At 46.2% G+C, this 23900-nt stretch overlaps 10 protein-coding genes across 10 annotated transcripts; 5 read left to right on the top strand and 5 right to left on the bottom strand.

Annotated features, from left to right (window-relative positions):
- Window positions 1-1464: 1464 nt before the first annotated feature.
- Window positions 1465-3699, bottom strand: FOXG_14677 (uncharacterized protein; the record flags this gene model as incomplete). The annotated part of the gene is made up of 2 exons (XM_018394735.1): window positions 1465-3512; window positions 3573-3699. 2 exons carry the CDS (start codon window positions 3697-3699, stop codon window positions 1465-1467), a joined length of 2175 nt encoding a protein of 724 aa, XP_018254280.1.
- A 699-nt stretch (window positions 3700-4398) lies between these two features.
- On the top strand, window positions 4399-5362 carry FOXG_14676 (uncharacterized protein; the record flags this gene model as incomplete). The annotated part of the gene is made up of 2 exons (XM_018394734.1): window positions 4399-5118; window positions 5324-5362. 2 exons carry the CDS (start codon window positions 4399-4401, stop codon window positions 5360-5362), a joined length of 759 nt encoding a protein of 252 aa, XP_018254279.1.
- Window positions 5363-6435: 1073 nt separating this feature from the next.
- Window positions 6436-7379, bottom strand: FOXG_14675 (cyanamide hydratase). Its single transcript, XM_018394733.1, has 2 exons — window positions 7064-7379; window positions 6436-7006 (listed from the first exon to the last, which is right to left on the bottom strand). The coding sequence occupies exons 1-2, from the start codon at window positions 7281-7283 to the stop codon at window positions 6492-6494; spliced, it is 735 nt and encodes a 244-aa protein (XP_018254278.1). The 5' UTR covers window positions 7284-7379; the 3' UTR covers window positions 6436-6491.
- A 384-nt stretch (window positions 7380-7763) lies between these two features.
- Window positions 7764-9648, top strand: FOXG_14674 (uncharacterized protein). The gene is made up of 3 exons (XM_018394732.1): window positions 7764-8246; window positions 8299-8780; window positions 8848-9648. The coding sequence occupies exons 2-3, from the start codon at window positions 8380-8382 to the stop codon at window positions 9587-9589; spliced, it is 1143 nt and encodes a 380-aa protein (XP_018254277.1). The 5' UTR covers window positions 7764-8246; window positions 8299-8379; the 3' UTR covers window positions 9590-9648.
- A 2130-nt stretch (window positions 9649-11778) lies between these two features.
- Window positions 11779-12842, top strand: FOXG_14673 (uncharacterized protein; the record flags this gene model as incomplete). Its single annotated transcript, XM_018394731.1, has 3 exons — window positions 11779-11786; window positions 12194-12487; window positions 12536-12842. The coding sequence occupies 3 exons, from the start codon at window positions 11779-11781 to the stop codon at window positions 12840-12842; spliced, it is 609 nt and encodes a 202-aa protein (XP_018254276.1).
- Window positions 12843-13102: 260 nt separating this feature from the next.
- Window positions 13103-13636, top strand: FOXG_21602 (uncharacterized protein; the record flags this gene model as incomplete). The annotated part of the gene is made up of 1 exon (XM_018401945.1): window positions 13103-13636. The coding sequence occupies one exon, from the start codon at window positions 13103-13105 to the stop codon at window positions 13634-13636; it is 534 nt and encodes a 177-aa protein (XP_018254275.1).
- Window positions 13637-15038: 1402 nt separating this feature from the next.
- On the bottom strand, window positions 15039-15212 carry FOXG_14672 (uncharacterized protein; the record flags this gene model as incomplete). The annotated part of the gene is made up of 1 exon (XM_018394730.1): window positions 15039-15212. One exon carries the CDS (start codon window positions 15210-15212, stop codon window positions 15039-15041), a length of 174 nt encoding a protein of 57 aa, XP_018254274.1.
- A 1410-nt stretch (window positions 15213-16622) lies between these two features.
- On the bottom strand, window positions 16623-17677 carry FOXG_14671 (uncharacterized protein; the record flags this gene model as incomplete). The annotated part of the gene is made up of 3 exons (XM_018394729.1): window positions 16623-16981; window positions 17017-17464; window positions 17531-17677. The coding sequence occupies 3 exons, from the start codon at window positions 17675-17677 to the stop codon at window positions 16623-16625; spliced, it is 954 nt and encodes a 317-aa protein (XP_018254273.1).
- Window positions 17678-18876: 1199 nt separating this feature from the next.
- On the top strand, window positions 18877-20121 carry FOXG_14670 (uncharacterized protein; the record flags this gene model as incomplete). Its single annotated transcript, XM_018394728.1, has 1 exon — window positions 18877-20121. One exon carries the CDS (start codon window positions 18877-18879, stop codon window positions 20119-20121), a length of 1245 nt encoding a protein of 414 aa, XP_018254272.1.
- Window positions 20122-22053: 1932 nt separating this feature from the next.
- On the bottom strand, window positions 22054-23383 carry FOXG_14669 (uncharacterized protein). Its single transcript, XM_018394727.1, has one exon. The coding sequence runs from the start codon at window positions 23058-23060 to the stop codon at window positions 22197-22199; it is 864 nt and encodes a 287-aa protein (XP_018254271.1). The 5' UTR covers window positions 23061-23383; the 3' UTR covers window positions 22054-22196.
- Window positions 23384-23900: the final 517 nt, after the last annotated feature.

Raw genomic sequence — 23900 nt, 5'->3', positions numbered from 1 at the left:
GATCCGGATGTACCATACAGAAACACACCCTTGGTAATATCTTTGGATTTGCTCCGGCCATTCTGGATCTTAACCAGATCATTCAAGAGGCTTCACTCGCGGACTTAGCTATCCTCGTGAGACGTGCTGTTGCCAGAGCCCAAAACTTTTATCTTGATGAGATAATCACCATCGTTGACGACCTTGATGATGTGAGCTGTCTCGTGGCAACTTGTATATTGGACATGCCGGGAAATCATATCATTCAGACATCCTGGCGAGACTTTCCCTTTTACGACATTGAGTGGGGTGATGCCTTCGGTAGCAATATGAAAGCTCTACGACCACCGTCTTGTGGGCTAATGCACGGCGTGCAGGTTGTGCTTCCCAATCCTAAACGAGGAGGGTCTGAAGTGTGGGTTGGAGTCGAGGACTCGTCAATGGGCAGGTTAATGCAAGACCCATTATGGAGGACTTATGCGGAAACTCTTACTGCGTTTTAGTCTATTATAGCATGATAGCAACTATGTATTTAGTTTAAATAGAAAATATGTATAAATAAAACTCGTACTAGTAACAATAAAGCCTTCAATCTATTACCTTTAATAGATATAAGTTATTATTATTAAAAGTTATTTTTTGCTTACGGTTAGGTTTTTGCTTATGGCTATTGGATTAACCCATCGTAAGGCTTATCAGTTTTAATCATTTAGGGCTGTCACACTTAATCGACATCCTGCACAGGCCATGATACGGGTCCGCACCGAGTCAGCGAGGTTAAAATAACCAGTCGGGCCTGGCTACAATCCTAGAGGATGTCTCAACCAATGGTCTGAACTCAAAACGTAAGGATCTTGACTTAATTGGTAGCTGATGAGTAAATGTCAAGATAAGTCAAAGGTCCCTGGAGATGGTTTTAAGGTCACTGTAGGTATAGGCCGTACAAGAGTTTGTTGCCAAGCTTTATAAGGCTACCACATATCTTGATGAGGCTCTACTCTACGCTTGAGACTTTAATTTGTTAGAAAACACCGCTGTTGGCTGGTTCACGAGCTCCTGATGGCCCTGACTCTATCAGGTTACGTATGTTGAGGCGCGGATATAAAGGATAACGCTAACACCAGAATGTAACTAGATGCCTTTTAGAGGGCGAAAATTAATTCAGATAATTTCATCTTCTAAAGACAGGATTTTTATTAATCTGTGCGACTCCTCAATGCCAGGTTAAACGTTTCTTTTTACCAAGAAACGTGCCCAGACCAAGTCAGTGACACTGGATGCTGCCGGCATAACTCCTTGGGCACCTTTCAGCAGCGAGGGATAAGCTTTCATTTGGCTATCTATATTTACTAGCTAATTGAATATTTCCTTCTGTATTAAGCAGAACAAAAAGAATTGGCGAAGGTGTCGTACAGGAATAACCACAGGCTCACCTGTGCTACCCCTAAGCCAGCATTTACATATGTACTCATTGCTACCAGCTGTTCACCAGAGCTCACAGATAGGCTCCTTCTTGGGGCAGTTAAATGCTCTGTTGAATCCAACCGTATTCTTGAGAGGCAGCAAGACTCTTGCAGGTGCCGGGCTGTGCACGTCTTCCTCGAGCAGCGTTAAAGCTAACTTGGGCGCAATATTGGAGCACCAAGTCTGGCCCCATTTAATGAAGAATAACTGCTCGTGCGTGAAGCTTCGCATACCTGGAAGATTCTTGGCCTTGCCTTTCTCGTTATCCCACTTTTTCCAGGCCTCATAGCTAGAAGATACACCTCCAGCATCGGCAATATTCTCGTCAAGCGTGAGGGTCCCGTTAACATGAACATTCGTTCCATTGGGGGCGAGGATAGTGAAGTTGTTATACTGTTCGACAAAGCACTTGGTCTTTTCTTCAAAGGCCTCGATCGACTTCTTGTCCCACCACTTCGTCGCGTTGCCTGTCTTATCAAAGTTGCGGCCGGTGTTGTCAAAGCCGTGTGTAATCTCGTGTCCAACCACGCTGCCCATTCCACCATAAAGGAGATAAGACGGAAATTCCACGTCGTAAATGGGGAACTGTTGGAAGCCTGCGAAGAGAACGATCTGGTTCAGAGTGCGGGCGTGGTAAGCATTGGCGGTTAGAGTGCTCAAGACAAATTGGCCCCTGTTGAATGGCTTTCCCAGACTCATCCAGTTGCTATTCACCTTGGACTTGGCAAATGACAGCGCATTTAGGGCCAGAGAAGGCTGAATCTGGACATCCGAGTAGTATTCTCTAAGGGCAATAGGGTCTACGGCATCAGGCAGCGTAGGAAGACCAATTATCTTTTGCATAGCTTCGACCTTTTCGATCGACGCCTTCTTGACCCTATCTGTTGCCCAGCCCCGTGATTCAATGCGCTCTGAAAAGGAGTCCTTGATGTGTTGCACAAGATCAGATGTAAGTCTGTTGGCTTCTGGGGTAAAGTGCTTGTCCACGAAGAATCGTGAGAGTATCCATGTCAAGCCCGTCGGGCCGAGGAACTGTGACGTGATATCGGAGGCTTGGGTCCATGCAACTCCGTAGTTCATCAAGTTGATACAGCGCTTCCATCGGGGTGCAGGACTCTCAGAATCTCTACCTCTGATCTTAGTCGCCAAGTTGTTATAAGCGTTGGTTAAATCGGCCTCGATGTAAACAGAGATGGAAGTAATGGCCTTCCATATAAAATATGCCTGGAGTATTGTAGTCGGAGTCTCAGAGATAATCTGGGACGCATTGTTGAAATAGGCAGGTGCAATGAATTGGATGTCGCTCTTCCAGTTCTTTGGAGCAAGCTGTTCGATCACATACTCGTAGTTCAACTCGGGAAATTGCTTCTGGGCCTCAGCAATTGAGACAATGTCAGATTCCGGTCCGTTCTGTTCGGCCCAGGTAGAAGCAGCCACTAGTTTGCCTTCTAACTCGATGACTGACGTGACGAGTTCGGCAGCAGCCGCTGTGCTGATATTGGAGGGGCTCACAGCAGCCAAAAGCTGAGAGGCGATCTTGATGTACTCTTCGAGATCCTCCTCGGTGGCAGGGAGGTCCAACTCTTTTGGCTGCAGAGGAAAAAGGTTCAGTTCGACTTCGTCGGGGTCGATGTCTTTCTGCTTAACTATGAACCGCTGGAACGTCTGAACGCCGACGCTCTCGAAAAGGGTCAAAGTCTTGCCCAGGGCAACAGAATGCTGAGTTGTGTTTGCAGCTGTCTTGTTGCCTGATGCTGGAGTAGTAGGGTACAGCTCGACAATGTTCTTGACAACCTCCTGCAGAGTTTGGAGACCTTCTTCTTCGAGTGCTGTATAATTAGTGCAGACTTGATACGCGTCTTGGATCTTAGAAAAGATCTCCTTGTCTGCCTTGGACTGCTCCTTTGTCAGGTTGACGGTGATCCATCCAGCGTCTTCGCCGGAGGGGTATGGGCTCTCAAGGATCCGCCTCAAGGCGCTGACGACATTTTCCTGGGCAAGAGTGAGTCCATCTGTGGAGACATCGCCTGCAGGGATCTCATGGCGAGCAGCCCAGTTACCGCAAGCATCTGTATTGTTAGTTAGTGACTAATTTTGAATAGAGGAGGTATGTGTATGGCAGGTCTCACATTGTTCAAAGTCCTTGCAAGGGTCAATCTCGGTGTAGTTCAGAGCCATACTTCCGAGCATCTCTGAAGCGATGTGTATGCAAGATGCTGATGTGCACAGATCGGATGCGACAGCGCTGGGGGCCATGATGATGGTGTACAGCTACGCGACAGCGCAGTCTAGGATATAGGGGAATTTGGGGGAAAGTGAAACGGTAAATGGGTAATAAGAAGCAAAACTCTCCAAATCGTTCGACTCTTATTACGGAATGGATATAGACTATGAACAGTCTGGTCGATGATAGCATAACCGTGTTATCTTTTTTATACTTATATAAGTTCAGGCCACGGGAAGAATAGCATAGCCATTATGACGTTCTGGTAAGCAGTAGACTCTTACACACAATGTGTAGATGAGGCGGACCTAAGCGGGCGATATTCCCCTAAGAAGAAGGTTAATTATGCTTCCTAGATTATTGTTGGCGTCTGACTCGCTTGGTCTTTTCAATGTTTTGACCAATCAGGCGTCACAAGATCAATCGATGATCATCGCACAGGAAATTTGCCTGGTACCAATTGAGCTAAGCCGTAAAAGGCATTATCCATCGCTCCTATGGATACTCTCCTGGACATCATAAATAATACTACTACCCTTACGTCACTTGGGCACCATACCTCGGCGATACAAAAGACCAAAGGCGGTAAGGCTGGTTGGCTTCTTGGCAATGGCGAAGTGCATGTATAAAACGCGTAGCTCGTACTTGGTCTCACGCAGAATGGAAACCTTCTAAATCAGTTATTCTATTGGTCATAGCACCCAGTACGTTGGTTTTCTTGCAGATCCGCCATGGGCCAACACTACTCTCAACCGCGACCAGGCACCAAGCTTCAAGTCATTGGCGCTGGCCTTCCTCGTACCGGGACCGCATCAATCAGCCGAGCTCTGGAAATTCTTCTCGACGGTCCCGTATATCATGGCGCGACACAAGCCCTTCTCGGCCCTGAAAGAGAAATCAAAGCATGGATTAAGGTACTGATGCAGTGGCGGCCAAAAGACAATTCAACAAGGCGCTCTAATCTAGATCTCATTAAAGAACATATTGACGGGTTTGCCGCAATTACCGACTCGCCCGGCTCAACTCTCGTGCCAGAATTAATGACGGTCTATCCAGATGCAATAGTGATCTGCACTGTCCGCGGTGTTGAAGCGTGGGAGCGAAGCATGGCTGCCGTTAGTAGCAAATCGACGCAGTGGTTCCTGCGCTTCGTCTTGTTCCCTGTGCCCTCACTACGATACTTTGTCGACTACATCGATGCGCTGCGCCAGCAGTGGTTTCTGAAGTTTGGAGAAACCGAGCCAGTGACGAGTAGCTCATACAATCAGCACATCACTTGGTTGAAGGAAAACGTGCCAGAGGACCATCTGGTATTCATAGATGTTCATGACGGCTGGGAACCGTTGTGCAAGGCGTTAGATCTACCAGTCCCGAAAGATGTCCCTTTCCCAAGGATTAACGATAGCCAAGCTATAGACAATTTTGCAAAGAAGAATATTAATAGAGGGCTGGTAAGGTGGGGGGCGATAATGTTAGTTGTAGGGACGAGCGCGTGGACTTTTTTTTTATTGGAGTTGAGATTTTGGTAATATGTGGTCTTGTTTTGCTTGGCTGGTTACATTTCGCGACAATGAAGTGTCTTGTTATCGGAGTATTTCTTTTGTTAAATCTTATCAGCTTGACTGACCTCGCTTATCTTATCGCTAATGATTTTAGACCAATGGCGCAGCGCTTATTGCAGCACATGCAGGGTAGGTATAATAATTTTTATTGTAAGTTGGCACCTTGAATTACATAGCTTTGTACATAGCGACGAGAAAAGGGCAACAGGCCATGGTGTTTCTTTTCCTTGACCATCCAACGGCAATCCAAATTGCAAGTACATGAGGATAACACGCTATTGGCATAAAGTACGGTAGGTATGCTGTACTCCACTTCTAGCTGCCGCTGACCATGGTAAGACAGAATGCGTAAGTTTGTTAAGAAACTATGCTGAGAGAAATCGCAGAGATCAAGATGGCACAAACGCCATATACCTGCTGGTGAGGCTGGACATGAACAAGTGTTTAGAGAGCTGCCTTAATGGTCAGATGTTGAGCTCAATCCTTTAGCGGGTTTTAGGAGCGTTTTGCCGTCGGAAATAGCACTTAGAAATCGGAACAAGGAGGCCATAATGGTTCTGATGCCACATTCAGATGACAATCGTATATGTCCGATTGGGAATAGACCATTGAATCTTGACGCCAATCCCATAAGCATTAAAGCCATTTAACAGCTCCTTGGCTAAAGGAGTTTCCGCGTTAATGCAAAAGGCGCCGGAGGTCGGACTGTCCTTTACACTGCAGCCATGTCCGGCGATAAATAAACGGTAGAGCTTGTAGTTAACAATCCCGATATTAATGTCAATATTCGCGTCATCGATGGGACCACTCCTCTCATAAAAGCATGACAATTCGCGAGGTAGAGCTAGAAAAATAGGGTGGCTCCCTCGGCGACTAGACTGACCTGCATTGCCGCTAGTTCTGTATTTCCTTCTTTCGGCCAAGTGCTAAATATTAATATAATGGATCCCTGTGGGAACTTGCATATCTGTTCGACTAAACATAGCAATATAATACTCATGCAACACTTCCAGTTAATTCAATGCACCCTAACCCCAGACCGTGAGCCGTGAATATTAGGTGTCGAAGGGTCTTGGAAATACACAGGGCAGGATCACAAATCAGTTGATTCAATGTCTAATCCTGACCTGAAGTACGTCATGCCGTACCAAGAACCGCAGGCCCAGGACTCTCGGACTTTAACATAAACAAGGCTTCAGTAGTAATTGTCTGTAGAAATTCTATTATTACTACATCCTTTAACGATAGATACCTGTTTTTGCCTACTCCCACTGTTTCATCAAAGTGTTTGCCTCCATCTGCTTATCAAACTGAGGAATATGGGTAGTATGGCACCAAGGCTTGTTGGATTCCTCCTTGCGGACAGTGCAGGCAAACCAGGAGCACCAACCGTGACGAGGAATAGCTTTGTTGACATTATCCCGAGTAGCTTCGTCAATCCAGCTGCCAAAATCTTCAATGCCCTCGTACGTCCCAACGTTGTCATACAGCGTAGCAAGCTGAATTAACTGGCCTAGGAAAGTAATCGAACCGTCCACGCCCATGTCTTCATGACGGATGATAGCCTCTGCGACTGCCTCGGCCTGATCGTCGCTGCTACCGAGAACTTTGAGCACCTCCATTGCCTTGATTCCACCATAGATATCAAAAGACATGCGAGTTGAAGTGAAGTAAGCCTCAGCAGTACCGATATCATGCAAAAGACATGTCAGCGCCCAAGTGGATGGGGACAGGGCCTCTGCGTGCTTGGGTAGCAAACGCTTGGCAATAATGGATCCTAATATGATTCAGCAATGTCTTTCTCAAGATATCGAATGTAAATATTCATCCTTACCCCAGTAGAATACTCGCATAGAGTGGTTATAAGCTTCTTGACTCAGACGTGCCTTGACAAAGGCTTGAGCTTCAGACACAAGTTTGTCCTCAGAAGGGAAAGCAATGTCTTGGAGAGTGTAGGTTTGCGTGGGTACAAGCTGTCCGACCGAGTCCTTGATTGCCTTGGCGCTGACAGGCACGGCAGTCCAGCCGTTGGCCTCGACTTCGGTGGGCAACATTTTGTCAAGATAAAGTAGGAAGCACGATGAAACTTGGGCGAGTATGCTGGTGGCAAGAGTGTGTCGAGGATGGGTATCTCATGGACGTCTATTTATACCCAAACTTGCGTCTAACATCGACTAAAGGGCCGTCAGACCTACATATGGTAAAGGTGTCAATGGGAGGAATTTTACAGATTGCCCCGCAGGGCTTTCATGACGAATCATGCATAAGATAATGCCTCGTTGGAAAAGAAGAGGAAAAGGAAACTAAGCATGAATCGTGTTAATGTCTCGGTCTGTTCAGGCGTTACAGTTAACCATTTCACGTTCAGCGTCACATCCACGTCTTGTTTCGTACTAGCGTGAGACTTATGCTTGAACTAGGCCATCGGCACTAAACTGAGAATAGTAAATAACTGAACTTTTGTGGGCTGGTAGCATAAATAACCAATGAAAGTTCATTGCATAACACATGAAGATGACGTTGTGATCGGCCCTCGCGGAGCAGAAAGAACCCTCTCATCATAGACCTTTCCACAATCAGGCCACGAGCTCCTGTATTCCCACAAACTCATCCCTTTGAATACTTTACACTCATAAGATACCCGTCGATGACCCAGTCACGGACGCGCAAGTGCTGGAGCTGTAAGCAACGCCGCCTCAAGTGCGACGGAGGGGTGCCCCACTGCCTGAAATGTTGGAGCCACGGCGTTGAGTGCCTCGGCTACGAGAAACCCCTGGTCTGGGTTGAGGGAGTGGCTCGGCGAGGGCCTATGAAAAACCGGACTTTTGGAGGTGCCCAGACTCAGCGGCCGTCGCAAAAAACTTCGCTACAAAGACCAACACCAGTTGTCTCTCACGGACACCGACACCAGAAGGAGGAGTTGACAAGACTGTCCGGAAGTTTTCCGATGCCAGTGGCTCTTGTTGAGCCTCTATTCAAGGATTTCAGTTATACATCTAGATTCTTTGTTGACTATTGTTAGTTTTGGGTTAGTTCTGTGTAACATATCACCTGCTAACCTGCAAACAGTCTCAAAATGCATTTTGCCCAACTCTGGTCCTCCAAGATCAGTTAGACAACCCATATCGTAACGTCATTCCCTGGATCAACATGCCAACAGTAGCAAGTGCTATAATGACAGTATCATCCTGTCACTACATTCAGTATATTACCAACTGCCCAATGGCGGAATTGCTGCCACAAACCCGAAATGGAACAGTTTTAGGCAGGCTAAACGCACATATCAGATCATTAGTAAACTACCATTTACGGTCCAAAAGCCAGTGCCTGGGGTTGGTCTCTACAGCATTGGCAATACATAAAACCACTCAGGATCAACAGTCGCTGCTCATAACCGTGGTCCTCCTTGCTTTCCTAGACATTTTTGAGAGCGGGTCTGGCGCTTGGAGCTATCATATTGAGGGTATCAAGAAGATGCTTGAAGTTGGAGCCATGAAGGGTACTTCCTCTTGGGATGATAACCTTCAAAGTCTCCTGCACGACGCTGCCATGTGAGTGATTTTGCGTCAGAAGCTATTTCGGTACTCGTCATTTGAGAAACTAAAGTATTTGTCCTAGGCTTCAAACATTTGGTTCGTCTCTTGCAAAGCCTGGTGTTCTGACCAGTGCCTCTACACTATCTTCAATAAAGGCTTCAGCTTTCTCCGCTGTCACGCCGAACGGATGCCCTGTCCAAATTCTATCGACTGTTGAGATCTTTGCCTCGCAGAGACGGCATGACTTCGTTTTCGGTGAAAATACCTCCAACATCGTCGTCCTTGAAGATGCACTGCAAAAGATGCGTTCATATGATATCGTGTCGTGGGCAGTGCATAACACTACAGAAGACTCAAAAGTTTCGTCAGAAGATTTGGCGCGACTTGGTACTATTTGGCAGCTCTCAGCTGACATCTACGCCTGCCGTGTTCTTGCCTGCCTAACCGGGTCTACCCTGGCCTCTGAGTCATTACAGGTTCAAGGTCTCATCGCAGCGTACGCATTTCTCGAACGAGAAGACGATGAACTGATTAAGTGCCTTATATGGCCAACCTTCATTGTCGGAGCAGCAAGTACAACATGCGAAGCTAGAACTTGGGTGCTTAAAACCTTAGATCGAATCTGGAACAGAGGGCATTGTGCTAACACCAAGAATGCTACAAAGGTTTTGGGAAAGCTATGGGAGAAATACGACCAAACGAATCTCAGTTCTTCGCATATATATAACAGTTCTAACGCGACCGAGTATCTGTCCATGGGTTATTCTGTCTGGGATTGGGTAAATGAGCTATCAAGCCTGGAAGGCTCTTGGCTTTTTATATAAAGATATAATGACAGAAGTCATACTCGAATGCTCTTGAAATGAAAGCTATAGTGGAATGCATCAAGGTAATTCACTTCATTGCCTCGTCATGGCCGGATTGGCTTTACTGTCGTTGGAGTGTCGGGTCTCCACAGGATTCGAAATTGGTTGAGATCAGCTGTGCACTAATTTTCGTCATTGGGCTCATCTTGTCGGGATAATCTTCTCACTTGGCCAAATCCTCCGGTAGGGCTCAAACCTGTGGCCGTCGAAGTCTCGCCTTTGTTGGGAAAATAGGCTTCGAGTCTGCGATAGTGTATTTGCCTTTCAACCCCGCGCGCCAGCTGCACTGGGGCATAATTTAGTCACATCTCGATTTCGGGGCACGGCATTGGACGCAGGACCAGATGCTCCCAGCTTCGGGGTCTGGTTGCCGAGTTGATATTAGGCTACTGCAGATGGTAAGGTTATGCGGATGTGTACAGAGAATAGCCGGTATGTGACGCAGAATTGCACTTGTTTCTGTCAATGACAATGGAAGAAAGCCATTTATCAGGAGCAGAAGCATGTCATTCAACGCGCATCGGCGTTCCAAATGGGACGGGTCTTGATTAGGCATTGGCTCGACTGGGCGGCACGTGGTGCAGTTATTAAGCCGGAATGGCATCCGATTTACCGAAAGGCCGTTTCGATAATACCGCGAGTCCGAGCGCTTATTATATCAATCACCAGTTACTATAGATAACTAAAACAAACTAAAAATCTAAGCTAAGCTTATTAAAAGAGCATCCTAAGTTAACCATGAAATATCCTATATCTATCTGTGAGTTTAGGGTGAAAGTCCTAAGTTTTCAACCATCTCCAAGAGATTCCCCAATCTTCAGTATAGCGTCGGGATCTTTTCAATGCTGTCAGCCATGGGTAAGGAGCTATCACAACAGAAGGGACTCCCCGTGCCCGAAGAACTTCCGCCCCGATGGCACCATGACTTTGACGTGGACAATTGAGGAGATGGCGCAGTTCCCATTCTAGCGAGGTTGTTGGGGTCGGACCGCTCCTCTGTCATGGCGTCAATGCTACCCCGATATACCGTAACGATTAGACCGTTTATCAGCAGCGCTAGTGACAAACGAAATTGTGAACCGTCACGTCATCGATAGCCACTCGCTTCAAGTACTATTTATCACATCAATGAAACCCTCTGCGGCAGGGACACCAATGTCTGGAATAGCAATATACTCTAGCAGCTTATCCTTATCGCATCACGGAAACTGGTCGTAAAGGCCTTGGCCGCGAAACTAGGCGCAACGTCGGTGAAGAAACCACATGACTGATCGCTGGCGCCGCGATCGACGCTCGAGTAGACGACCTATTGTACGATACGCTTAATTGCTTCGTCAACCAGACCCTTGCCTTGAAGGCACCATATACCTTCCGAGCCGCCTCAAAAAGTGCAAAGACATTGCGTATGACAGCGAGCATGGTAAAGTTGGAGGAAAGGCAGTCTTGTACGGCCTGTACGACGATGGGGCCAGTGACAAGGGTGCTCCGTGACATGGCAGCCGATGTTAAAGAGGATTAAGGTAGAGCTGTCTTTGTCTACAGCTCTTAATATGAAACAGTCTTAGTCTCATTCTAAAATACATTAGTGGCCCTGTTGTTTTCTTCCCTGAAATCATGAATTGTTTGTTCTTATTACAGAGCAAGATCATGTTGGACAATTTTTCTCGGCAGGCAGTTCAAAGATCGGTGACGGCAATGCCGAGACAGGGGCAGTTGTCGGCATGATATTCGCCCGGGCCAGGAATGAGAGAGGAGATTCACCAGGGTTGGAGCCGTGTCAAGGATGCTTATTATTAGCGGCATAATTGCAACGACATGCCGCGCGGTGATTCAAAACAGCCGCTTAGTAATCATATTTCGGATGCGTTGAAGTCACGATGTGGAAGAGCAAACAGTGTTGGTTCATCTGGGATGATTTATTACAGACTACACTATATAGTTAGACTTTAAAGATCCTGATGTCTTTATAGCAACAGCAGGTATAATATAGATCTAACTGCAAGATCCTCGCTGGAGTCTGAAGGACATAAGGCCATGCGTGATTAATTGCCAGAGGATCTCGTATAGCGGGTCGAGGTTTGTCGAACGAATTTCTGGCCAATTACCCCTGGATCTTAATATGAGACGGAATTCATAGCACTCCACCAATGCTCAGGTCAGAAAGCTTATTTCTAAGTCTGGTCGGTAGTAGAAATTCCACTTTAATCCCTCGTGAGTTATAATATAAGGGCCTGGATCGCTGGCTGTGCCGACTTTATCTCTTTAATTCCTTTATCTATATTTATTCTTTTATTATTACTTACAACTGCCAGCAATGAAGTTCCTCTCTAACGTATTGCTGTTTTGCGCACTCGCAAATAGCGCAACATTGGCTATACCAAAGTCAAAGCAGTTTACTTCTCGCAATTTCTTGCTTGAGAGCAGGGCTCAACACCAGCCCCGAGATGTGAAAAACCGAACGAGCTATATCTGGAACGGAGGCGAGGTTGCTGGCCCACGCTTTGCATCCGTCACTGCAGAAGTCATCATCCCCAATATCACCTTCCCCTAATACAATGCCAGTGCAAGGTACGGCTCTTCAGTTTGGGTCGGAATTGGTGGAGACCAGAATACCTGTGATGATCCTGCGCGTATCAACAACGGGGGTCTCATTCAAGGAGGTTATTACTACCTATACGACCCTGAGGGTGACTTTGGCGTTTTCGCCTTCTACGAGTGGTTCCCAGACGGACCCGTCTTCTTGGACGACACGGAGGGCATCGAGACTGCGATTGGTGACCACGTGCGCATGACCGTTACCCAAAAGGACAACGTTACTGGTACCTTCACGTGGGAAAACTTCACATCCGACAAAAAGTAAGTTGTTGCAAAGAATCCGTTGATAACTGGCTCTAACCGTGATAGATTTACAAAAGAACTAAACGCCCCTGTGAATGGGACCTTGTGCACGAATCATGCAGAATGGATTGTTGAGAGCTTTATGACGACCAAGGACCATGAGACTCTGTTCCCAGACTTTGGTGAATTACACTTTACTGACATCAAGGCCATCTCGGCAGCAAACGAGGAGGTATCGCTACAGGAGCATGGCATTATCGTCGAGGCCGAGCCTGTGCTCGGGAACGGAAAGTACTTGACCGATTGTGAGATAACGGGATCGGATGCTACAACATGCAAATGGCTTGGATACAAGGGTATTTTCGAAAGCTAGGTAAGCCGGTGAGATCGCGCGATGGTGGCGTGAGAAGCCAGAGATGCATAGAGTAGCCAATTTATCTAACGGAATCTGGACTCTGTCCTCGTCAAACACATGCTATATTGTGCAAGCCCACTATCCGCTCTTCGCAGACGGGGCCTATAAAACTAGACTGGATATCCATTGTATAATAACACATTGCCGACAAGTCCTAGCCATCGAGCGCCCAGCCCAAATAAAAGTTCACTCTGGTAACCCAACTCACCAGACCCGTGATGGTATTGGATATATCTCAACGGTCACCGACGGCTGATCACTTTGACTACAGCTCAGTACTGTTTGATGAAATGCAAGACACGACGCCAGAGAGGACCAAGAAGAGGAATACGGCAAAGACCGAACACGGCGATGAGGTCAAGGACATAGATGTTGACAAAACATCAAGAGCATTACCGACCCCCCCAAGACCAGCGACATCTCCATCATCATCACCAACCAAGTTATCTGCCAGCATCAGATCAACAAGTCTGCGATCCAGCTCTCGAGCTTCCAAGACGCAAGCTCTCAAACCTGAGCCTGGTGGAGCACGGGATCTAGCGACAACAACTCAAAGGCCTGAATACTTAACCTTGGACAAGATCAGCTTGACATCCCTTCTGGACGTGGATGTCGGAAGCCATCTGTCGCCGGAAGACGTTGATGGAATATTAGCTGATGCGAGAGATGCTTGGAATGTAGAGGTACACCAGCCTTTGATCAAAAAGGTCTTGGCGAGATCTGGCTGCAGCCTTGTCGATTCGCCATTTTGATAAGATGAGCCCGACAATCAAAAGTATCTTCCTCGCTAACAATTGTACCTAATAATACCACTTCCGAACATTCGGGACTATCCAGAGACCAAAAGTATGTGGAAGCTGCTTGGCTTCGGAAGAAATAGTATGGGATGCCATGTTGGAATGTTGTAAGAAACTGTGGAATTGTTTGATGGTCTGTAAGTTTTGCTAGGTAATACCTGGATATTAAGTAGTCGTGCTTATCAGTCTTCCTTTAGGAGACAATTTTCCATTTTGGTCTTTCAAAATAGAGTTATGACATGGTCACCTCCACTTCTGCACTCAACGCTGAGGCTGGCATTGAATGAGCCTACAAGTAATCAATATTGTGTCAAAAGCAAGGAAGAAGGGGTCATAAAGCAAAGGTTGACCCGTGAAAAAAGCAAGCCGCTGCTGAGTCTGAAGTCACGCCGCACCAAGCCGACATGACAAACGCGTCCTGTATTTCGCCTACAAGATGCAATTACCAGGATATTTCAAGGAAGAGTGTTCCTGACACAAAGAACTTTTCATGGCGCCGAAAACAACACAAATATTTATTTGATAGATGTGGCATTGGTGTTGTTTTGACAGGATTGAAATTGTGGGTAACAGCATTACAGAGAGTAGGATTAGTTTCCGTGCTGTGAGTCTCTTCCACTCTTTTTATCTTCCAATCACCATATTGTTTACGGTGCATTGCATCACTGTCATTATTCATTCTCTTGTTTTACTTAACCAGACCGTGCGGCATGGCATGTACAAAGGCTGGGGTGAAAAGATACCTGACGAAAGAAAGTTCATTCGCTCTAAGGTTGCTGGAACTCACTTAATGCTGTCGATTTGTCCTTAGTAAAATGAGTGTATATATAGTCAAAATACTATTCGACTAGAGAATGAATAAGAGAACTGTATAATGCTGAATCCTCCTGCAGGATTTTAGTAAATGAATGAGTCTTTATCCCCAGGAAGGATTGTTCTTCCCATCATTCCATTGCCTTGTGCTTCGTCTTTTTCTTTGCCAATCCTCTTCAATCAGGGGTGATACACTTTCCTATTGTCAATCTTGCCCGCGGCCTCTGACGAATGTGGGCTTGTTCATTCTATGACTTCATTTGGTGATACTCTTAGGCGGAAGCGGTAAAAGGTCTGTTCTAGAGAGCCGGGTCAGAAAAGTCGTCTAGTAAGTTGATTCAACCAGAAGTGTTGACGTACCTAACTAATAGAGTTTCGCACCCTGGGCGTACTTGACAGGGGAATGGCCATCGATATTATAGCACTGTTTGGAATGGAAGTAATCTCCATTGTAAGAGTATGTGTCGTAAATGAAGGACTCCCGAGAGCAACTAGGCTGAGCGTAGAATGCAATTCTCTGGCCGTTGCTCGGTCCGAATCCGTTCTACTTGTAAGACTGGAAACGCTGAACCTTGGGATTGCAAGCTGCATTGTGATCGACTGTGAGAGTCTGTTCCGTGCCGGTGCAGTCACGACCACTGTAGGTTTTGATGCCAACGGCCAGGGTGCCTTGGGTGAAGAAGGCGGCGGCGGTGATCAGGAGCTGGGAGAAGTGCATGTTGAACGAGGTGAGAAACTCTGGATGCCTTTGATGGCAGTGTAATCGAAAGAGTAGCTTGATACTATAGAGATTGCTCAGCTTCGGTGGTTGAAGGATTGTCCTGGATAGAGATGCATGTGTATTTATTTAGAAAAGTCTTGGCCATGTTTTACATTAAGACTGGGCCATAAGCCCGCTTCTCAATAATCCCGTGATCTCTAATTGCATATCGGGTCTCCAAAGCGTATTGAGTATTTAGCGTATCCAAACTCACCGAGCGTATTCTACTGTCGTCACATAAGCGGTCTTTACAGGGGGTGTTGCAAATACGCTGTATCCTGTCGATCACAACAAAAATCCACCCCTCACATGCAGGAATCATGCCACTTATCACAACTCAAGATTTGACTGTTAAAACCAGCACCTATGAATAACTTGAGGAAATCGAGATTGGTTGGTACTATTGACAAGATGCGTCGACGGAGTCCCGGCTTGTGGCGTTCCACCATGGACGTTATCGATATTTATCAGCGTAGTACTGACATTGCTTTTGGGCAATGCCAGGCAACAACTGTAATTGGCATAGAAAAGGGCGAGAAAACACAGCTCATGTCAAGGATAATAGAGAACATGGTTCGCAGATCTGTTCTGGGGAGCCATTGAGTATACGCGAACATCGTCTCAAACAAAGTGGAACCAAGTCCTGGTAACAGCTCGAGGTGGCGTATGCGTACATGAAAAGCGCAGCTCATGCCGGCTCAAGCCGTCAAGAATACAAAATCACAGTAGGTATGACATTCAAATACACAAGGTATCCGCAGAACAGCTGTATCATGCTAATGATGTGTTAACAGGACTGGGGTTATCTGGAAGGAACTGTCTGTCTGAATCGTAGTCATCCCTTTACCTTCTTGAAAGTTCTAGTTGAGTCACGTTTAATTCTTATCTCCGCTTCGAAATGAGAAAGTGTTCTGCAAATGCCCTCTCATGTTTACAGTAGAGATGTTGTATAACGAGGCTAAACCACCTAACCACGAGACCAACAGAACACGTGGACGCAGTTACAGCGGATGAGTCGTAGATTGGAAAAAAGGTTCATTAGGACAGAGTTAGAAAAGTACAAAGAGTTTGTGTAGTCACTCCTATTCACGTTCATCCCAATAGGGCACAGGGCCTCAAGAGTTATAACACCTGTCAGGCAATACCGGGAAGAGTGTCAGTGGCGTTTCTTTTCTAATCCATATATGTATGAACTTGGAACTAAAAGTCAGAAGAATAGTTTATGTTATTTCATGTATTTCGTGATACTTTCCAGGAGCAATTATGAGTCATCCCTACCCTGCTACCACGTAATCATTCAATCGTACAATAACCCGGGAGAAAATAACCTATCTCTACCAAGCTATCCCAACTGCCTGACTAGCAATATCAACCTCCGTTTGAGTAAGCATGCCCGTCTCGATCCTCTTCCTCTTGAATACGCATTCGTCGCGCCAGAGCCAAACCCCTCCGCTTATCCTGCAGCCTTTGCGCTTCTTTATACGCCCCCTCCAATTCCGACTTTGTATGTAGCTCATTATCCCCAGAGAATCTGACATAGGTGCTGTTGAAGTGGAACTCCAGACTCTGAGCAATCTCGTGTACTTGGTCAACATCATATTGGTTCAACTTGAGTTGCTTTTGTAACTTCTCACGCCGGAATATCTCAGCGCTGTATTTCATCTCGAGTTCTTGGCTTCTAGACTCTCGGCATCGCTGGTCAGCCTCTAGAGTTTCGACCTGGGTTTCTAACAGGGCAAGTCGCTGTGATTAAGTTTCCCACGATGAATCCTTTGTTTGCGAGGCGCCAGCAGCTTGGAAATGAGATCCTCCTTGTCCTTTAGATGATCCTTTAGAGCTTCAATCTCAGCTTCTTGGTCTTCATTCATTCTCTGTGACTCCTTGATGCAGTTGCTCAACTTCACTTTCTGCTTCAGACTCTTGCTATTCAGCTCTTTGATCTTATCTTTGTACTCTGTTTCTGCGCGCATAAGTTTGGACTGGAGGAAGGAAAAGTTAGCTTTGACGCCCGAGGCTTCGCATGACTTCGCCATCTCTAACTCGGAGATTTTGGCGGTTTGGAGCGAATTCTCACTTTCCAGCTCTGAGACTCTGGTGGCATATTCTCGCTTATCGCATTTGTTCTGAGACTTCAACACCTTGATCTCATCCTGTTGCTGTTGAGACTCCTGTTTCAAGTCTTCATTCTGGGCTTTCTGGAGCTTAATCTTCTACTCTAGAGCTCGGATTGTCATTTCAGTCCTTGTGAGTCTTGACTTTGTGGCCTCGAACTTGACATTTCGATCTTCGTTTTGCTCCTCCAAGTCTCTGATCTTCTCCTCTTGTTGCTGATTGATGCGCCAAAGATCTGTAACTTTTCCCTGTATTTCTCGGATTGCAGCTTCCAGCCCCGCCCTACTGGCCACGAGTTCATTGAAATCCATGATCGTGGCTTTTCGTAGAAACAAGAATCGGACACCTTCTTGTTCGGATGATCAGGGCAAGAGTCACGCCACTTATTGCTGTGGCGAGAAGCTGGGACGTAGTCCTAGTGCTGGCGTCATGAACGTATTTATAATTGAGGACATGTGAACCAGGTTTGAGGAAATATAACAGCTGTTCACGATTTTATGGAAGTGTCCATGTTCCCACTGCCTGATTCCTTAATGGCTTCGTGTTCTTTAAGTATTACATGATTCATATTTGCAATGAGAAGATCGATTATGTTTGGAATCTAATCTTAGGCACTTTGCTGAACAAGAAAGCAGTGTACATAAAGCTACTAGGGTTCTGTGCAAATATCTTCCAAGACAGAACATGAAAAGAAAGTCCATCCACATATCAAGCCTATAAGACTTCCCAGGTGTCGTCGTAGCTAGAACCCCATATTGCCAATGTACACCATAGATCGAGTGATGACTGTCACTGGACCTGCCAAAGTCCCTCTTTTCTGATTGTTCATAGCACCAGTTGCCTGCACCATTGTCACCCTGAACAGAAGAGTCATGTTCAACTTTTTAGCTCTGGCTCCCTCTCTGCACAGGTGTTCTGCTTGGCCTGGATTCACCAAAATGCACTCAGAACGTATTCTTGATTACGTGCATCAGTGACGAGCTGCGCTAGACACGTCCGAAAGTATATAAAGCCATATAACCTGGGACTCTCTACGACAATACCAACATGCCGGTTTTGGTGCAATGCATATATCTCTGACCATAGAATCAATTATTAAATACTTGAATTCTCTATAAATAAATGGGTATATCGATAGATAAATATCAGACCTGCAGCCACACAGGGGTCTTTACTCTGTAGTCATCCCTTCATTTAGGTATATCAGACAGATATTAGAGTCCAGGGCTTCCATTTTGTTCGCAATGAGGCAGGCAGCAGATATGCCAGTGACTGAAAGGCTGCTGCCTATTCCATAGGTAAATTATTGAAGTAAATTGAGCATCTTCTGGGAACATGTAGCTTCTGAACATGCAAGACTTGGGTTATAAATAGACAATTTCTACTGGCACGTCAAGTATGTCAACCCTCTCAACTACTACACACTTTTGCACAATCGCGACAACTATCAACGACCCCGATTTCCTTCCCCAAAAGCTGAAAGACATCCGAGATTAATCTAAATCCCATCATGTCTACAGCCTCTGCTGAGAAGCCCGACTCGGGGGCCTACGTTGAGATCCTCAAGGTTGCCCGACAAATCCAGCATCTTGCGCATTTCCTATCCCAAGGGCCTCCATTTGCAGGTGTTTTATTGACAGATGATGACCTTAGAACCGCGCGAGACCTCAACCCGGTCACTAGAATCACATCCCACCGCCGGCTCTCCGAGCTGGAGTTTCCGCGAGAGTGGGTTGAGGATGATGGTGCCCTAGCTATTGTACTTCATGACTGGAGAGAGCAGGTCGAAGGCATGAAACAGAGCAATACACATGCCACGGAAGAAAAGCCAGATCAGGTTGCAGATATTCCGGCAGAGGCTGATATCGAGGTTGACTCGGATGTTCCATTCTTGTCATATCCGATGAAAAGAGAAGCGCACTGGGTTGAGAAGACTAAAGAGCTTGAGAAGAAACTGCGACAATCTCAGCAAGAGAAACAGTCTGCGATGCAGCACAATCTCAAGCTACAGCTCGAAGTAGAAGCACTTCAGCGCAAGGCACAATCTTTATATCAAGCACTTTTTGACCCCGACAACCGCATCCACGAGGCTAACGTGATGGCGAAGGTAAAGCTCCACGGTGAGATTCGCCAACTTGAGAAGTCACTTAATGCAGCCAACAGCAAGAATGAGTATCTCGTTAAGAAGAACAAGGACTTGGAGTCATGTAACAAGGGTCTCATTACTGAGAATGAAGAGCTTGTTAAGAAGAGTCAGGAGCTGGAGTCGAGTAACAAAGATCTTGTTACTGAGAACGAGGCCCTTGCTGAGGAAAACAGGGACATAGATTCAGATAACGGAGATCATATTGCTACGAGCCAGGATCTCTTGACTAAAATTGCTCTTGCAAGAAATGCTGCCAAGAGTTACAAGGAGCTTCTCATGGCAAAAAACCGGGCTTTAGAGAGCAGTAACAAACTCCTCGCGAAGGAAATTACAGCTCTCAAGACCAGCAATCAATGTGTTTTCGCCAAGAGCAGCAAGCTCAAAGAGAGATTTGAGCAATCAGTAATTGCGAAAAAGTCTTGCAAGGAGCGCCTCGATAAAATTGCCTCCAAAGTCAAGGAGCTAGAGAGCAGCAAAAATGCCCTCGCTGCACAAAACAAGGACCTCATGGATAGAAATGCAGCTCTTGTTGATATGAACAAGCAGCTTGAAGAGAGCCTCGAGAAGATTGTCACAGATGCGAAATGTTCGCTGCAGTCATTGAGCTGAGAATGCCAGGCCTTGTTTCCAGTTATCCGAGCGAGGGTTGCATGAGTTTGTTTTCGTGATAAATCACCGTGGCATGACGATTGGAGTTTAGATTTTGCTTTATGGAAGTTCGCGGAAGTTGTTGATGCCAAGTGTATGTGGAGCGCGGCACAGTACTCGTGTGTTTTAATACCCAACCTGATAACGTCGCGATGACACAGGATCAATGATGAGACAGGCGATGACATTGAGGCTGATAACTTTAACAGGTTTTAATAAGCTGTAATAAGGACTTAGGTATTCTTAATAGGTATTTATTGATGTTTAAATCATTTACTTACTAAATAATACAAGAGCTGATAAAGTAAATAATATTAAAGCTGTTTATCCTGGCAAAGGTAATAAAACCAAGGTGACTAGGGTAAGGAAGTGGTGTTGTGGTTATTGTGCCTATGATCTGAGCTAGGGTGTGTCGCTTATCGACAATCGATAAGTAACGCGTCCCGCGTCTCAGACGCGCCCCACCATCCATCTTCAATCAGTTCAGACCAAAACAAAACATCAGATAAATCACTCTCAACGGGTACACTTTAACTATGGAAGATACGCATCGAACATAACCAGAACCATCACCAAAGAGACTTCGAACTTCGGGTCTTACAGAAAGATCACCTCACCAGAGCGCAAGTCCCTGCCACTGCCTCCAGCTTCAGGTGAGGGTTGCCGAGCTGCATCAACCGCTGCTGACGAACTGTGCCCAACGCATTGCCGACTTCAGGCGCAAAATTGAGATTGGTGATGTCGCTTCGCTGATGAGCTTTTATCTCAGCAACGACGAAATCGCGCATCTTTAGGACAAGATTGAAGTAAATTTTCGTAGATTTGATTACGACTCTTAATGTCAACGTATTACTTTTCTCATGCCTTCACCAGTCTATGAGACATCCACTTGGTCTTTGGCAATGGCATTTATCAGAAACTCTTCCTGCACGGTCGTGACAGTTAGTAAGTCCACAAACTTTCAACCAAGATTCAGACGTCAAGATCTGCCAAAGTCGTTCTCTATTATGACGATAACGCCCCTCCATCACATCGCCAGCCCGATGCCCAGTTCCATTACAAAGTTGGTGCGTTGCCATGCGTAGTCATCAAGGTTGCAAAGGGTCAAGGCGGAAAATAACTCCCCAAGATCGCCAAGGGCTACATTTGCTGCACTCATGGGGCCATTAAAGTCGTCCTATGCTTTGATCTCAATAACGACGGGTCTACTATTTGTGTCTGGGAGCCTAGATTGCTGCAGCAAGAGAGTGGCGACGTCAATTTGAAAATTGAGCAGGTTGTTAATTCACAGGTATGTCGCTGATATGAGCCTCAAGAATGCCGAACTGGCAGCTTTAGCCCTTCCCATCAGCAGATGGAAGCCCAATCAAACAGAGTCTTGTACTAGACCTGTCACTTCACGACTTTGCACCCGATGAACTGCTTCAAGACTGTCCTGATCTCTTATTCTTGATCCCATACTCTAAGCTCTATGAGGTACTGAGTGATGCTGAAGAGGCTAAGGACTTAGCTACGACTGGTATCCCTCTGAGTTGTAGAGTGATAAGAGATAGACTGCCATTGAGCTCCTATTAGTTAACAATATTAGAAGATAAGAGGAAGTGGCAGGGCAAGTTGCTGATGATGGTGAGTTTGAGGGCGCAGATGATAACTTATTAAGTGCGGCCTGCTAAGTGTGCTTAGCTTGTATGTGAAAAGATCTGTCCTGTAGTTATGCCACGCTGACTTGTATTTAGATGGGCCGGCTTGACTGATGAACGGGTTTAAGGCTGAATGGCTCCTATGACTTACGGCATGATTAGATGATTGGCTAGACTATTAACTAACACCCTTTTGCTTTGCGGCAGGATGGGCATGTTGATGTTAGTATACAGTTATCACAATATAGCATGCCGCGTTCAGGCTTCACTAATCAAAATTCAGCAAGTAGAAAGTAAGATACAGTTTAGTATAGCCGTGCATGAAAATTACTTGAGAAGATGAAATATAGAAACCCTGAAACAAAGACACATGAGCCCTCTACCAACAATATCTCCTCAATCCCAAAACCCCTTGCCACCCCAAGTATTGCCAATATGAACTCTTGACGGCTCTGCAGTATTAATCTCATCAACATGATTAACTGTATCGACTCGAACGCCTTGTGAATTTGGAAACGACTCTGTTAGAAATGAGTTGCCGATGTTAACCCTGCCAGGCCCAGTGATTCGTCCAGCAGAATTCTTGCCTGCAATTTCCAGACTCTTATTCTTGGAGGCATCAGATAACACAGGATCTACACCTTCAGTGACGTCGTGAATCAATTCCAACTCCTGCTCGTCATTTATCTCTTCAATCTCCATCTGTACTAATTGACTTGTGAGCTGGGGAGTGCTAGGGAAGACCTTTTCCAAGTCTTCAATAGATGCAATGATATCATCAATCATCCTTCCCATATAGCTCTTGTCGTAAAGAGCCCAGCATGTCTTTTTCATCAACCCCAAGCTCTTATACCGCTGTTTAGTAATTCCATCAAAACGACTATGCAGGCGATGCGAAACTGGACCGAGATCTGCTTCCGTGTAAATCCTCAAGCCTTGTTCTTTCGTCCTGGTCTCGTAGCGTCTCGAGATCTTTCTCGCTGTCTCGAACCTGGCCACTATCTCTTGGAGAATATCTTGAGCTGATATGACTGTTTGATCTGCTGGTTCGATGAGACTAAATCGTCGGTTATTGTTGATATCGATTGATGCTCCCCATCTTGCCAGTCGGGATTTGGCGACGTCGAGCCGTAGTTGATAGCGGGAGAAGTCTTGGCCGAAATGTCTGGCGATTTGGACGTAGTTGAAACAATCGACGCAGTTGTTGAATAGGCCGGCGATGCTTATGGCGCCGGCGACGGTGCCAAATATCTCAGCCATGATTGTTTTTGCAAGCTACGGTTATCAATTGATGAAACCGACCAGTTTGGTGAGTTATTTTCACTTCAAGGTGTTGGTTGTTGGTTCTGAGCGGGGCAACCTCAGCCACGCAGATCAAAGGCAGACACCTTCAAATCTTTGTTGCGATTGGATATATCCTTGTTTCCCCTTACCTCCCCCTCTTTCAACCCTCGCGTGATTTAATTTCTCACTCTCCCTTTCGCCTCCCTCATCGAGTGACAATGACATTTAGATTACCGATCTCACAATGGAGAATCCATCATCCAGCTCTGTGCAGTCTTTGTTTGTTTGTTTGTTTGTTTGTATATTTTTCGTCTGGGTGGCTGTAACGAAGCCAGATCTCCTACTGGAGCAAAAGACGTGCTGAGCTAGCTAGGTACAGGGAAACCCCGCTTCCTTCACCATCCAGCATACCAATGGCACAAAAGGTGCTGTATTTCTCAAGCCCGTCACCCGTCAGCGGGTTCGGGGGCAATCTACTGTCGAGCTTTTTCCACCGACCAGAATTCTCTCACGCATCACTACATCTGCTGACGCAGTCCACAATCTCCAGTAACCAAGTTGTAGCTCGTAGTCGACTGTCGTGGCGGCAGGGAAAAACCTTGGGAAGGAATCAGAGGCCGGCGGTGCGGCTTGCCTTCAAAGGGGAAAAACCCATCGCAATCGGCGTCGTTGATCGGGAGGATGTCGCTACCGATGCCACGGGCACCGTCCTCCGATATCTAAGGCGTTCTGGTTCTGAGGTGCCGCCATTAGATCCGACAAAGGTGTTGTCAGAGAAGGTGAACTCTCCAAAATTCCTTCTCTGAAAACTGCTGT

Source organism: Fusarium oxysporum, chromosome 12 (genome assembly GCF_000149955.1).
Source record: "Fusarium oxysporum f. sp. lycopersici 4287 chromosome 12, whole genome shotgun sequence".
Taxonomy (NCBI): domain Eukaryota; kingdom Fungi; phylum Ascomycota; class Sordariomycetes; order Hypocreales; family Nectriaceae; genus Fusarium; species Fusarium oxysporum.
The sequence above is the reverse complement of the archived record's forward strand: the minus strand, read 5'-3'. Positions and strand labels throughout refer to the sequence as shown.